The 13,995-nt window shown below is 42.1% G+C and overlaps 1 protein-coding gene across 3 annotated transcripts; it reads right to left on the minus strand.

The window, feature by feature from the left end:
• Positions 1–763: 763 nt before the first annotated feature.
• On the minus strand, positions 764–12,910 carry ankrd49 (ankyrin repeat domain 49). Of its 3 annotated transcripts, none has more exons than XM_039816608.1 (3): positions 12,860–12,910; positions 9,022–9,246; positions 764–1,393 (listed from the first exon to the last, which is right to left on the minus strand). In XM_039816608.1, exons 1-3 carry the CDS (start codon positions 12,893–12,895, stop codon positions 917–919), a joined length of 738 nt encoding a protein of 245 aa, XP_039672542.1. In that variant the 5' UTR covers positions 12,896–12,910; the 3' UTR covers positions 764–916. The 3 variants fall into 3 exon arrangements, with proteins under 3 accessions (XP_039672542.1, XP_039672549.1, XP_039672532.1); XM_039816615.1 differs by lacking the exon at positions 12,860–12,910 and adding an exon at positions 10,175–10,181; XM_039816598.1 differs by lacking the exon at positions 12,860–12,910 and adding an exon at positions 10,128–10,181.
• Positions 12,911–13,995: the final 1,085 nt, after the last annotated feature.

Genomic DNA, 13,995 nt, shown 5'->3' on the forward strand with positions numbered 1-13,995 from the left:
TTATTTCTTTAAAAAACAGAGTGCATTTAAATGCCATATTACATTGTTTTTAAATAAAAAAAATTTCAAATGATATCAACCTCAAACTAAGGCATACATTACACATACATAAACATTAAATTAAGTTGTGCAACTTAACTTTCAGAACTACAAGTTTCAACCTGAGACTGATCTGTATATAGGCCTATATGTAAATATTAGTTATACTCAACCTATTTTCATTAAGTTAGACTCCATGTTTTCTGTTGAGATGCTAAAGCACTGTCGTCGGGCTATTATTGTGGTAAGCTAGTTTGATTTTGCAGTAGACACACGGTACAGAGTTTTCGTTTTAATTACGTTTGAACTGATTCCAAACTTTGGACACTTTCTGTAGTTTTCTCCAGCCTGTCTCTTCTCTTAGCCCCTCGCTATTTACGCTCTGGCATGTGTCGCCAGCAGCAGACTGAGCCGCGTCTGTGCGACAGTAATAATGCTCCGTGCGGAAACACCGTCCGTCAAAGATACATTGATAACATTGATTTAACGAAGCTTCGAGGCAAGTCATTTTGCATCGAGGATTTTTTGTAATCGAATTATTCGAGTTATTCGAGGAATCGTTTCAGCCCTATCAGCATTAGAGCATGTACCACACAGTGGCTGCTTGTCAGTTACCTAAACAACCTGCAATACCAGCTCACAGTGAGACTTTGAACTCACTTTTGTGAATATGAAGAGAGAAATAAGTTTGCATTTACTTTCAAGATCAATGATGCAAAGAGAATATTATTCCAAAGATACATTTATTTATTATGATGCTTCAACAGAAAACAAGTCCGCCAACCCACCTGCGAAATGAACTTCTATGTACCTGCTGTATATTGTACTTACAACAAGGCAAGAAGAGGGTAAAAACATCTGCACCCGTGTTTTTAATTCATGAGAAAGGTACCACATTGACACAGTCTTGTACCATCTCAAACAGGACATGATGTGGGCCAGTACGGCGGGCCACCTCACTGGCCGTCTCCCCACTGCCGCTGCGGAGCCCTGGATTCAGGTGTCGCTGAGAGAGGAGGAGCTCTAAAGTGCTAGGAGAGTCTGTGCTGAAGGGGGTGGTGTTGGAGGCAGCCAGGTGTAGTGGCGTGAGCCCACCGTTGGTCTGGGCGTTCAGTTCGGCTCCGTGTTGTAGGAGGAAACTCGCCACTGTGACGCGGCTCCAGCGGCAGGCGCTGTGAAGGGGCGTCCATCCGTCGATGGTGCGAGGGTTAACCTTAGACCCGGCGGCGATTAAAGCAGAAACCACAGCAACATGGCCGCTGTAGGCTGCACGATGTAGTGGAGTGTATCCGTCCTCATCACAGCAGTGCACCAGCAACGGATCAGCAGCTAACAACCTGTGGACTGTTGAAAGCTGAAGGAAAAAATGCAGAAAGGCCGAGGGTCAGGAAACTACAAACTAATAGTCTCAGGAGATATGTTTTACTTGAGGCAGTCCTGTAATTGGAATGAGTACCTACTATATTTTAAATTATATTATTTGACACACTCATGAGAGAGAGAGACATCATGGCTTTCAAACGAGCAAAGTGGCAGTTGGTCAAGGCCCCCCTCTCTCTAGTGGCTGTAATTTTGCACCAAGGCTGAATTTCAGGAAATATATAAAAGCATCCAAAGAGCACCATGTCATGGGACCTTTAATCCTCTTCCAGCCTTTCATGTTGGTAACTTTTACGTCTCTGTATAAAAAAAATCCAACTGAATTATCTTCTATTCTGGTCACACTTTTATCCTGTGTAAATACATACATCAGTACTCTTAGAGCATACTTTACTTACATCTGTATGAAGACTGCAGTGAAAACACTGCTGAGGCCTGACCATCCCAGCAAAGAGTGATGCCTGAACCCTTGTTCAAGTAATAAAAACAAGGTCATGCCAAGGTAGAGCCCATTACATTTTGGAGCTGATTTGAATCACAGGGCAGGGACATAAATGATCTGTCGCTTTCATTTACTTTGCGAGTTAGGGCGTTTGTGCTGCATTAATGGAGTGTCGGAATAGTCTGAAAAATGAGTTCCCAACTGGGAAAATTCACCCTGCATTATCATTGTGAGATAGGACCATATCTTATGCAACAATGTTAAAGGGATACTTCACCGATTTAGCATTCAGCTTTGTATCAGTAGAAACCCGATAGTATTTCTGAATGACCGTGCCTCCCTCCCTCATGTCCCCCTGAGACGAGAGATCTCTGCATTTGGGGCCTGGAAAAAATCTTCCGATGACGTAAAATGACGATTTTTGCGTCATCGGAAGATTTTTGGGCCAGAGGCAAGGACTACAGCCAGTAGTAGGATCTACTTGCTATGTTTTCAACACGCCCACAGGGTTGGACTGCCGAATTCGGCCGGTATTCCGAATGAAAACGACTGTCAGCCATCTTGAATCTTCGCTAAACAGGCTCTCGGTTTTCAGCAGAAAACATTTACAACAATTATCTGCATTCAAACTACCGGACGTGTGTACCACCGGGATACATCGGTAACGATCGGAGGATATGCAGGAAAACTTATTAACAAACCCAATCTTGGGCAATACGTGAGCTTCGCCTGCACGGAGACCAGCGGTGTCGCTCAATGCCGCTAGGCCGGCTAGGGGACATCCTCATTGGCTAGGTGGAAAGCTAACGCTAGCTGTCCACCTGTCCCATCCATCCTGCTTGCAAGTGTCTGCTCATTAAACAACAAGCTGGACTACATCCTCCTTCAACGAAACTCCCAACGTGATTTCAGTGACTGCTGTGTTTTTGTTGTTGTGGAAACATGCCTGAACAACAGTGTACCGGAACCGGGACTATCCAGCTACCAGGCTGCTCTCCCGTCCCGGGAGGTGGGCTGTGTTAAACGGACTGGTGTAGAAATAAAATCCAATTAGCTACTACTAACTGCTGGTGGAGTGTCCGGCTCATTTAGACCACAAACTGGACTACATCCAACTTCAACGAAACTCCCAACGTGAGTTGAGAGACTGCTGTGTTTTTGTTGTTGTGGAAACATGCCTGAATAGTGTACTGGACTGTCCAGCTACCAGGCCTGCTAGCCCTCCGAGCTAGAGATGCTCTGTCGCCAGGTAAAAGAGGTGGGCTGTGTTAACACTGAGTGGCGCAGAAATGTGGTGATTTGTATCCATTTAACTGCTAACTGCTGGTGGAGTTTGTGACTGTTAAATGCCGACCATTCTACATTGCACGCTAATTCACGGCTGTGTTTACAGCCCACCAAGCGCTAATGCTAGTATGTGTTAGCTGCACTTTACGGAGCCTATAAAGTGTGTGTACTAAATGTAGCCTGTTTCGTATGTCGTTTTTATATAATGTCGTTGAGTCACGATGAAACGTTGTTTCATGTATATGGTTGAAATAAAACACGCTTGAGTTGAGTTGAATGCCTCGGTCTGTCTGTGAAGCGGTAGGCGTGGCTTGGGAGTGGACTCAAAACAACGAAGCAGGTGCATTCTGGGATTTGGTGTTTTTCATCCATATAAGACCAAAACACATTTTCTGGCTTTTCTCGGCCTAGAAGGCACCAATTTAATTTTTTTTCTTCACATTTCTACTACATAAGTGACCCAATTTAAAGATATATTCAGCTTTCCAGCGGTAAAATATTCCTTTAACTTTGCAGATTTGAAAAATGATGTCACACATAAATAGTGGGATCGTATTTGTGAAAACACTAAGAGGGTTTCAAGAGATATTAAAATTAGATTAATCCAGTTTAAGATTCTTAATCGCTTTTTTTGGACTCAGCTGTTTAGGCTGAAGCTGAGGGATAATGCAGACTGCTGGAAGTGCTGCAGCTCGGAAGGGACTCTTCTTCATCTGCTCTGGGAATGTCCCATGATTCAGAACTATTGGCTAAAGATTCATGATTGCATTGAAAACATTATCCGAACTAGCTTGGAGTTCTGCCCGAGGCTGTATGTTGGTCCGATGACATGGTGCTCTTTGGATGCTTTTATATAGACCTTAGTGGTCCCCTAATACTGTATCTGAAGTCTCTTTTATATAGGCCTTAGTGGTCCCCTAATACTGTATCTGAAGTCTCTTTCCCGAAATTCAGCCTTGGTGCAGAATTACAGCCACTAGAGCCAGTCTCACAATGAGCTTTCCTTAGGATGTGCCATTTCTGTGTCTGTAGCTATTGAGGAGGAGAGAGGGGGGGCAAGGTGGAGGGTGGGGGTGTGGCCTTGACCAACTGCCACTTTTCTCGTTTGAAAGCCATGATGTCTCTCTCTCATGGGTGGGCCAAATTCTCTGGGTGGGCAAAGCAGAGAAAGGGGAGGTAACCTCGCTTGTTATGACCTCATAACAAGCAAGATTCCAGATCGGCCCATCTGAGCTTTCATTTTCTCAAAGGCAGAGCAGGAAACCCAGGGCTCGGTTTACACCTATCACCATTTCATGCCAATTGGGGACCATAGGCAGGCTGGCGGAACTGATATATATGTTAAAAAACCTGTGAAATTTTCATGCCATGACCTTTAAATGATCCACAAATGATCGAACTGTGGAGCAGCGGACTTTATTCAGACCAGTATAATGGTTGGAACTGGAAACTGGAAGAACCCAGGTAAGCCCTCTTTCCAGGAGTGGAGCACGGAGTTGGCAAAAGTGGCATCATAAGAAAAAATCTCTTTCAACATCAATGACAGGGCGGAAAAATATGTGGCGAAATGGGGAAAATACGTACAATATATTGCTACCACATGAGAGCGTGGTGCTTATTGTTAAACTGTACATTTGATCCATGTATGTTTTTATTTATTTATTTCTATCTGATTTCTATTACCTCTTTTGGCTTAATCCTTTTATTTTTTTGATTAAAAAATGTATCATCACTATGGGATATATGTTAAGATGTCAATTGTAATGTTGACTACAATGTAACAGTGGTGTTCAAAAACTAAATAAAATACTAATTATAAAAAAAACAACATTGTGAGATAGGGCATGTCTTGGCAGAGGTCTGCACTCTCTGACTGCCATTCTAGTTACCCATTGCCCCCATAATCACCCAAGCAATAATTAATAGTAAGCCAACATTATTTATTATGCATCAACACAGACAGAACATCTCACTTAGTTTGGTTTCTTGCCTGCTTGCTTTTCGTGGTTCCTAAGTTTCAAAAAGATTTAGACACCGCTACATTCTTATGCGAGTGCTCTGATTAAAGGGAAACTTTAATGCATTTAAACTTTTATGATTTTACGGCATACGGCACTCCTCCATGCTGCCAGCACCCGGAGCTCCTCGCTCAACCACCAGCAAAAGTTTGCAAAAACTGTCTTAAAGTCATTCAGCATTTCATTACATTACATACACATTTAGGAAATAACCTTCTTTCAAATGAAGATTATAATCCTTTATAGCCTGCTACCTATGCCTGCTAAACAACTACCTACTCAATGAGAATCAGTTTTTAGTACTTAGCCCAACAAAAACATTCTTTTTGTAAAACATTAATTAAATGTAAATGCGATTAGAAACATGAATAGGGCTGTTCATCAACTCTTGTTTTTCTTTATACAGAATACAACATTCTTGTCGCTGATCTTTCTCCGAGACAGTTTAATACTCCCACACAGCCAACATTTTCTTTCACTTTAATTTGTAAACAAACCATACACGATGTCATGCTAGAGTCGTGTCCAGCCAGCAGCTGCTAATCAGCAGCAGCAACTGCTGTAGCAGCATATGCTACCTACTGTTTTTGTCCGAGTCTGACCGCAGTTAATCAACATTTAGCCAGCGCAAATTGACGCGACACAACAGATAAACGTAGGCCACTGCCATTGGTGAATGTCATCATACTTGAGACCGGATATGAAGAAGGCGAATAGCGAGCGATACCGATGTTCCGCCGACGAATGGGTTTATCCCTGAACTATCCAACTGCTTTCACATGCTGAGTGGTACAAGTCATGATTAAACTCATCTTCATGCGTAAACTCAGCGGAGTGCCAATTTAAAAGCTGGGGAAAGAGGCAATTAAAAGACCAAAAAACAACATCTCCACCAGCTGCGACTGTTTGATTGTAGGCTGATAGATTCAGTGTCAGACTTGCCGTCTCACATCGCCTGCACTCCATTTAATCCTCACAATTTTAGAGAGACGTTACATTTCTAAGGGTAAATTTGAATTATATTAGAGGTACACGGCGGAGGAGACACTACCTTACCTTGTCAAAATGCCTCACCAGACATGAGTAAAAACTACAATTACCATTACTACAATTTTTCTGTCCGAGCCCGGTCCACGTCCGACAGAGCAGTAACCGAGCCCGACCCGAGCCTGACAGGCATTAAGATATTTATGTCCGAGCCAGACACAGTTAAAATCTGATTTTTTTTCTCATACTAATGACATGTGTACATTTGCTTGTGTGGAAAGCCCGCTTTTATTATGCAACTGGGGGAAGGCATTTGGAAATGTCAACAGATGAGTGCATCAGCGCACACGGGGCAACAAGCACACGTTAACACAGGCTTGCACAAGAGGCCCAATCATATAGCTAATTGAAATTAAATGAATATAGGCCGACCAAAAATGGCCCAAGCTAACAGAACAAAATCAAAAAAATTCACACAAGAGGTTCTGTGGACCTGGGTCTCTTAATGAAATTCAAATCAACACAAATGTCCCCAGCGAAGTAACATTAACGTAACACAAATGCAGCTTATTGAAATGAAAATCACTCTTACTATTTTCCTCGAAAACTATATAGGGTACTAAACTGCAACATGGGATCTATTTTCATAATCCATCCATCAAAGTTTAGGCTAATCCATGTTCTTATGCAGAAAAAGGATTGCATCAACAGTGGATGGCTTCAAGGCTGTCCTCCTCTGCTCGATGGTCCTGCCAACAGCGCTGAAGTTGCGCTCACTGCTAGGCTACTGCTGCTGGCTGGAATAGTGAGGATGCCGCAGGCAAGGAATAAGCGGTTTTAAATTTAAAATGTTCAATGCCTTATCGCGCTGATGTGACCGAGCGCGACCTGAACCCGAACATCATTTCTAAATATCTGTCTGAACCCGGCCCGGCCCGTCGGGTACCGCCAGGGTCAGGTCGGGTATCCATCCTCTAACAGTCATGATCAGTAAAAACTACAATAACAGCACCTCCTTGAGAAAGATGACAACAATACTGGACCCAACTAGTGATTTGAAGACACAAGTGGGTCTTAAATGAATCTAAATGCAAAGTCCAAGCACCAGAAATGATCACAAAACACAGAACAAAACAGACGTCAGACACACAAGACATCTCTAGTACTCATCACAGACTAAAAACTTCACAGAAAATGTGGCAAAGAGATAAATAACTTGTTTATTTGATTCCTGTGCAATTAATTTGTTTAAATCATGTTCTGTGTGTTGAAAACAGTTACATGGTAACATGGTTATTGTTTTAATAATGAATTGTGAATAAATTGGGGTGGGCAGATCCCCAAGCGAATCAGTGTTTATTATCCACAGGGTGTTAATGGCCTTCATTAAATTTGTTCGCTCTTTGTCAACTGTTCCCTCTCCGCCATGTATTGCCTCGTGGTTTTCAAAGTCAGACAGCTTTTCCATTCTTCAGCTTAATTTCAGCATTCATTTACAACTGAATGTTGATTTTGCTGCAAGGGACAGCTCTATACTCTGTATAAAATAGTGTTTTATTTCTGGCTAGTTCTTCTCTAAAAAGGTTTCAACTTAATTCATATTTGATGGCACTACATAACCTTCTTTGGAAGTTTTTTCTTAGATGTTTTACAAAATTGGCACAATATTCCTATTGTGGAAAGAGATGTAATACAGGACTGCGGCATAATTGCAGCTTATGTTACAAACTGAAATTCTCAAAATGAATAAACAACTAATAAAAAGCAAACCGTAGGTTTTTTGACCATGTTATTACAGAGCAATACACATTTACAACATACTGTATTCATGATTTCCCTATTTTTGGTAGAAAGAAATGTTTGATTGCTTTTGGCTATATCAGATTTTACTGTTATTTTCTTGAATACTGTTGATCCTTCAAAAAAGGATATCTGAAAACCAGCTGAAAGAACACAAAAGAGTACGTCTAACATTAAATCAACCACATTATTGTGTTCATAAATGTCTTACAACATCTGAAGGAAAACCAGGCAAATCAAAACCCCACGGACAATCCAGTTCACTTCAGGAAACTTACAACCTTGTGATGGTTGGAGTCCGTCTGACCGTGAGTTTCTGTTTTTTTCTCTTATGCTTTGCTGTCAGTTTGTGTTTGCTCTGCCTCTCTGTCTCTCTCTGTGTTCCCCCCTCCCCTCCTGCTCGTGCCAGCCAGCTGAATGCACACACCTGCTCGCCTCCTCACTACCACTCCTCCCGCTGTACACACCTGCCGGTCATCAACTACAATCAAGCCCAGTATTTAAACCCCGGATTGATTCACCATCTTCGCTTGATCGTTGCTCTTGTCTCCTCGGTGACATCAGAACGTCAGCTCCCCCCTTCGGTTCCCCGTTCCAGTCTCTGCGCCTACGCCTTCTCCCCTGGCATCCACCTTCCCACTTCCCCGTTTATCCCCCACTTTTCCCTAATAAACCAACTGTCGTTGAGCTCTGCATTTGGGTCCGTTTTGTCCTAATCTTAACAAACCTGGGTCTTACTTTTCCTACAATCACTTTTCAATTAAAAACTCAAACCAGTCTCTGCTTCCAGCTGTTTTATATTATTCTATCTATCTAGGTTTTGGATGACATTTGAACGTGTCACATTGGACTCTGAGAATTTGTGAGTTTTATCGCCCAGAACATGTAAGTTCTTTAAATCAAATTAGCATGTCACACTGTGGGTCGCGTTTCTCCAGAAGTTGATTCTGTTTCAACCATAGACTGTAAAACTGATGAAAAGGCCAACATTTTTTTTTAAATCTTTATGAGAACGACACTAGTGGGGCAACACAGGTAAAGTCTGAGTTCTGACAAAATATCACTTACGCGATTGTTTTCCGCTGCCCACAGAATGAGCACCTTTGGTTTGTCTTTGAGAGTTTTTTCTTTTTCAATATACCACTCGTCACTGTGGTCCCCCTCCTCCTCTTCCACCTCTTCCTCCTCATCCCTGCTTCCGGTCCACAGGCTGCTGGCCCCTCGGGGGATCAGGTGGCCATGTGTATTCAGAAGCTCAAGCTGGTTGAAATCTTCAGGAAACTCCATCACTTGCTGTTTTTGAGAATACAAGACACAAACACATAGAGAAATGAGATAGATGAACTGACCTAACTAACTACTTTGTAAAATCAGTGATGATAGGATAATGTAGAAAACTAAACAATATTAACGTTTACTTTTACCTTTTGGATTTAATTTGGCACTAATACCCATGTGTTAATTGATATTTTCTGTCTAGTGTCTTGTTTCTGAATAGAACCAGACTAGTAACCTTTGAAAATATAGTGCTACATTTCATTATTACAGTTTAGTTGTTTTATATGGCAATTTTCAAATGTATATATGTAATCAATCAAGGTGACCAGTAGCAAATTTTCTCACCTGTGGCCCCAAGCAGGTTATCATAGACAGGAAGGTCTGGCAAAGCTAGACTATTATTGACTGTGTCAGGTGCCATAAATAATAACAACAAATTCTATCCAACTAAGCATTATGTTTGCATTTAACTTAGGACCACAAAAAAAATCAAATACAACATCAGAAATTGGAAGTGACTAGCTAAATGATGTAAAGTTGAATAAACACCTCCTTAAAACAGTTTCAACAAAAACAAACACATTAACCCTCAAGCTGAGGTTACTTGTAACGTTAGTAGTAAGGTAACGTTATGTGACCATAACGTAACGTTACCTAGCTAGCTAGCTAGCTAATGAATTGACAACTGTGTTATAACGTGTTATAACGTGGGTTTAACACGTTATAACGTGTTGTAACGTTAGCCATAGTGAAGCAAGACGAGAAGATCAACATACAACAAACGATCAGGGTAACGTTGCATTCAATGAATGTGGCATTTAGCTACGTGAACGTTAAACACACATACATGTAGCTAGGCTAACTGTTGATATAGTTGCTGTTATGCTCGAAGTTACCAAGACTGGTGAAGCCAACGTTCCCTTGTACGTTGACATTAGCTTACCTGCAACGGTTTTTTTTTATGTTTGACTTAATTTGAGTAACATTTATTTAATTGGAAAAACATTCCGCATCATATAACAATCAATTCAAAAAACAAACCACAAGGGTTTTCTTCTTCTTCTTCTTTTGAAATTTCGGCACACTGGATGTCTTGCGGCACATTGCTGCCTCTCACAGCTCGGGAATATATTGCAGTTCGCATATTCGTGGCAGTTCTTGGACTGCGTTTTTGACTTGAATTCGTTGGGATTAAGCAGGCTGTTTATTGTCACTGTGCCCAGGTGTAATAATGCAGCAGCCTTGCTATTTCTTTCATGTATCCTAGTTGCATTCCATGAGTTTGTTTGCAGGTTCCACGCTAGCCCACAGTGTCACAGTCTTTTAATATAGTCTAGCTTTAACAGCTGTATATCTTCTCTTTCTCCCTATATAACAATGTTCTGTCTTTACACAGATTTTGTATAGACAGGGACGTGGCGTCCCTTCTTTTCAACTGTGCTGTAGGCCTGTGTAATGTATTTAGTTTTTGGACTTTATTTGTAAATGAATGAATAAAACGTAAACAAATACAAAATAAAACCTATGTTGTGACCTCTTGACCTTGTGCGTCCTTTAGACTATGTCCTTAGCTTGGTTCCATCCGACCCACGGCTCTTTGCTGCGTGTAGCTACTACATAGACAGTAGCCTGACGTGGTCATACTCAGATTCTAGTCAGAATATGAACTTCCCGACCTCGAATTTTGTGGGCGGGGCTAAATTCGGCTAGCATCCAGGCTACATAGACAGTACAATAAATGGACCAACAGATCCCGTTGCTCTGGACGACACCAGTGAAGGATATTAGGCTACGTTCAGACTGCAGGCCAAAGTGGCCCAAATCCGATTTTTTTGGGGGTCAAGTGACCAGGTCAGGCTTCTTCATAAGTAGTGTGAACACTCAAATCTTATGAAGGTAAATATGGTGCAAAACGTGAGAGCTTGTAGAATACAATGTGAGAACGCTCACGTTTTGCACCATATTTACCTTCATAAAATCTAGCCCAGATCAGATTTTTTTCAGATCAGATTCAGGAATCTGAATCTGACCCAGATCTGATTTTTTTCAATGCGACCGCAGTGTGAACAGCCAAGGCGGATTTGATGTGACTTTTACCTCAAAAACCCTTGCTGCGGCCACTCTCCCCGCGGGGAGGGGCGGGGCCCCCTGCTTTTAGTGCGGCTGTTAACCGGGGCGGACTGTCCTCAGTGTTCCCCAACCGCGCGTCGCATCGCCAGGGCGGGGATCGGCTCACGTAAAAAGGTGATGTCAGCAAATCAAAGTCTGATGTGTCTGAAAGTTGTAAGTCTTCTGGTAGCTGTGCCAAGAGAAATCTCAATCATTCCCTATCTTGCAGAGACGGAGAGCGTAGGTATAGATAACATAGGCACAGGCTAATTATTGCTAACTAAAATGCTAGTTAACATTAAACAGCTAATGTAAGTCGAAACTGCCTGCAAGCTTCTCCTGTACTGTACGGTAATTCCTCTACTATGCGACAGTAATGGTGCATTCTTTTTGTCTTGTAATCGCGACTAGTAGCTCGAGTGTGACGTCACATCCGTGTTGAAAAATGAGAAACAAACTCGGGGTCCTCTGAGTTCAGACGACTTGACGAGTCGTATATACGACCTCGGGGGCGTTCTTTTTGCAACTTCCGGTTCGTAACTCCGAAAAAACGAATCGTAGATCGACTTCGGTGGACAAAAAGAACGCACCATTAATCGCGTGGTTATGACACAATCATTAGCCTATTGTTACAAAACGTCTGCTCCGGAGCCATAACGTGAGATACAAGGTAATGGAGCCCTTTATACATTGTCGTGTTTCTTTAGAAATAAACAATGGACAAATAGAGTCTTTAAATGCTTCTGATGTAAAGTTATTCGCTGTCAAAGTGACGTCAAAATGAATGTCAGTCAATGGAATGCTAACTGGAGGTGATGGCTTGGTAGCATCAAAGTTGGCGCCGGAGGTACGCGTTGTGGAGAGAGGCTTAACCCCTTAGTATAATCCCCTCTCTCTTTCCCCTCTTTCCAGCCTATCTGTACTGTCTAATAAAAATGCATAAAAAAGCCCCCCCCAAAAAATGTTGTTTAACTGTAGCAGCATTCACTATAACCCTTAAAGGTACACTGTGTAGTGTTGTGATCTGACTTATCCTCCTAAGCGAAGAATTTCTTATCTGTATATACATTGGACATGCAAGTCCAAGGAGGCTTCCATGTCGTTCCGCCATTTGGAAAAACTATAATCGCTGAGAGGGACATAAAGCACTAGCCTACCTGTCTAGCTAATCCACAACGCGTTTTCGTTCAGAGCAAGCGTCACATGACTGACACCAGCTGAAACGGAGGAGATCAGTGAGAGGCGCTTGTCACTGCCCTAGACAATTTGAAAGCCTGCACTGCACTTTAGTTCATAATGGATAATGGATCATACTTATGCCAAGCCACAGGAGAAAGAATCCTCGTTGCCAAAAAAGCGAAAATTGGAAGACATGTTGTCATAGCCTCTTGGTACATAACGGCTACCGTAGTTGCAACACACATTTGAAAAAGCGAGGTGCTAGAGAGCACTATTCGTTTGAATGGAAAATACAATTTCACCGCTAGATGGGAGAAATTCCTACACAGTGTAGGCCTACCTTTAAGATACATTTTGTCCCTGAATCATTCATCATCAGTGCTGGGTGGTTACTGTTCAGCTGCTGAACTCCCTTGAACCTGAGTAGATTCAGAGGCACAACAGAAACACATACAAATCACAGTGAGAGAGAAAGCTTTTGAAAACATGCAGGGAAAAGATGGATAACTTGATTATACTGCATTTAATCGATTGTCATCTCCAGTCAGAAAAGACATCACTGCATGAGCCACATCTACTGTCTCCGTTGGAAACAACATCTATGGAGCAATACAGAAGTTGTGTTGATGCAGCCGTGACAATACTGCTAATGCCTGTTAAGGCAGTGTCTTATGTCGTTCCCAGCTTGATGGATCGTCGGAGCACAAATGACCATCTCCTTGTAACAAAACTGTATTATGAAATAATATCTTTGGGGGAATATATGAAGTACTAAAATGTAATAACAAGGGTTAAATTGGGATTCGTTATATGCGGCTCGTGGTTTCAGGGTTGCCATGGGTGCGCATAGACTACAAAATCAGATTGATATCATTTTGTAAAAGCGAAACAATGTTTAAGCAAAATATCAGAACAATTTACATTCTGTTATTATACCTGTCAGTTCTAACCTATTTTTTGCTCTACCTCGCCATCCATCTATCTAACTAACTATCGAATTAATCCTAATATGTCAGACTTATGTTGGCTGTGGAGAGAGAGGAACTTTGACCAACTGACACTTTGCTTGTTTGAAAGCCATGATGTCTCTCTCTCATAGGTGGGCCAAATTCTCTGGGCGGGCAAAGCAGAGAAAGGGGAGGTAACCAAGCTTTCATTTTCTCAAAGGCAGAGCAGGATACCCAGGGCTCGGTTTACACCTATCGCCATTTGTAGCCACTGGGGGACCATAGGCAGGCTGGGGGAACTCATATTAATGTTAAAAAACCTCATAAAGTGAAATTTTCATGCCATGGGACCTTTAACTAGTCGTTTTGGTGCCTCATGACACCGCCCCTGAAAGGACCGTCCCTGTGCCCTGTACCCGACTCAAAGTCACCTTTTTTCGGCTAAATTTTACTATAAATACTGCTAAACTTTACTGTCACGTGACCAGTCGTCACGTGACCAGCCAGTGGTTGCCTAATTTCGTAGGAT

The sequence above is a fragment of the Perca fluviatilis genome, chromosome 1 (assembly GCF_010015445.1).
Source record: "Perca fluviatilis chromosome 1, GENO_Pfluv_1.0, whole genome shotgun sequence".
NCBI lineage: Eukaryota > Metazoa > Chordata > Actinopteri > Perciformes > Percidae > Perca > Perca fluviatilis.

What these genes read in the sequence shown, in the direction of transcription:
- ankrd49 (XM_039816598.1), bottom strand. Translation starts at nt 10,166, where the DNA reads ATGTCAACGTACAAGGGAACGTTGGCTTCACCAGTCTTG. An exon ending in CGTTGGCTTCACCAGTCTTG is followed by an intron (nt 9,247 to 10,127) that starts GTAACTTCGAGC and finishes TCTCAAAAACAG; the next exon opens with CAAGTGATGGAGTTTCCTGA. An exon ending in GGGCAGCGGAAAACAATCGC is followed by an intron (nt 1,394 to 9,021) that starts GTAAGTGATATT and finishes TTTTTCCTTCAG; the next exon opens with CTTTCAACAGTCCACAGGTT.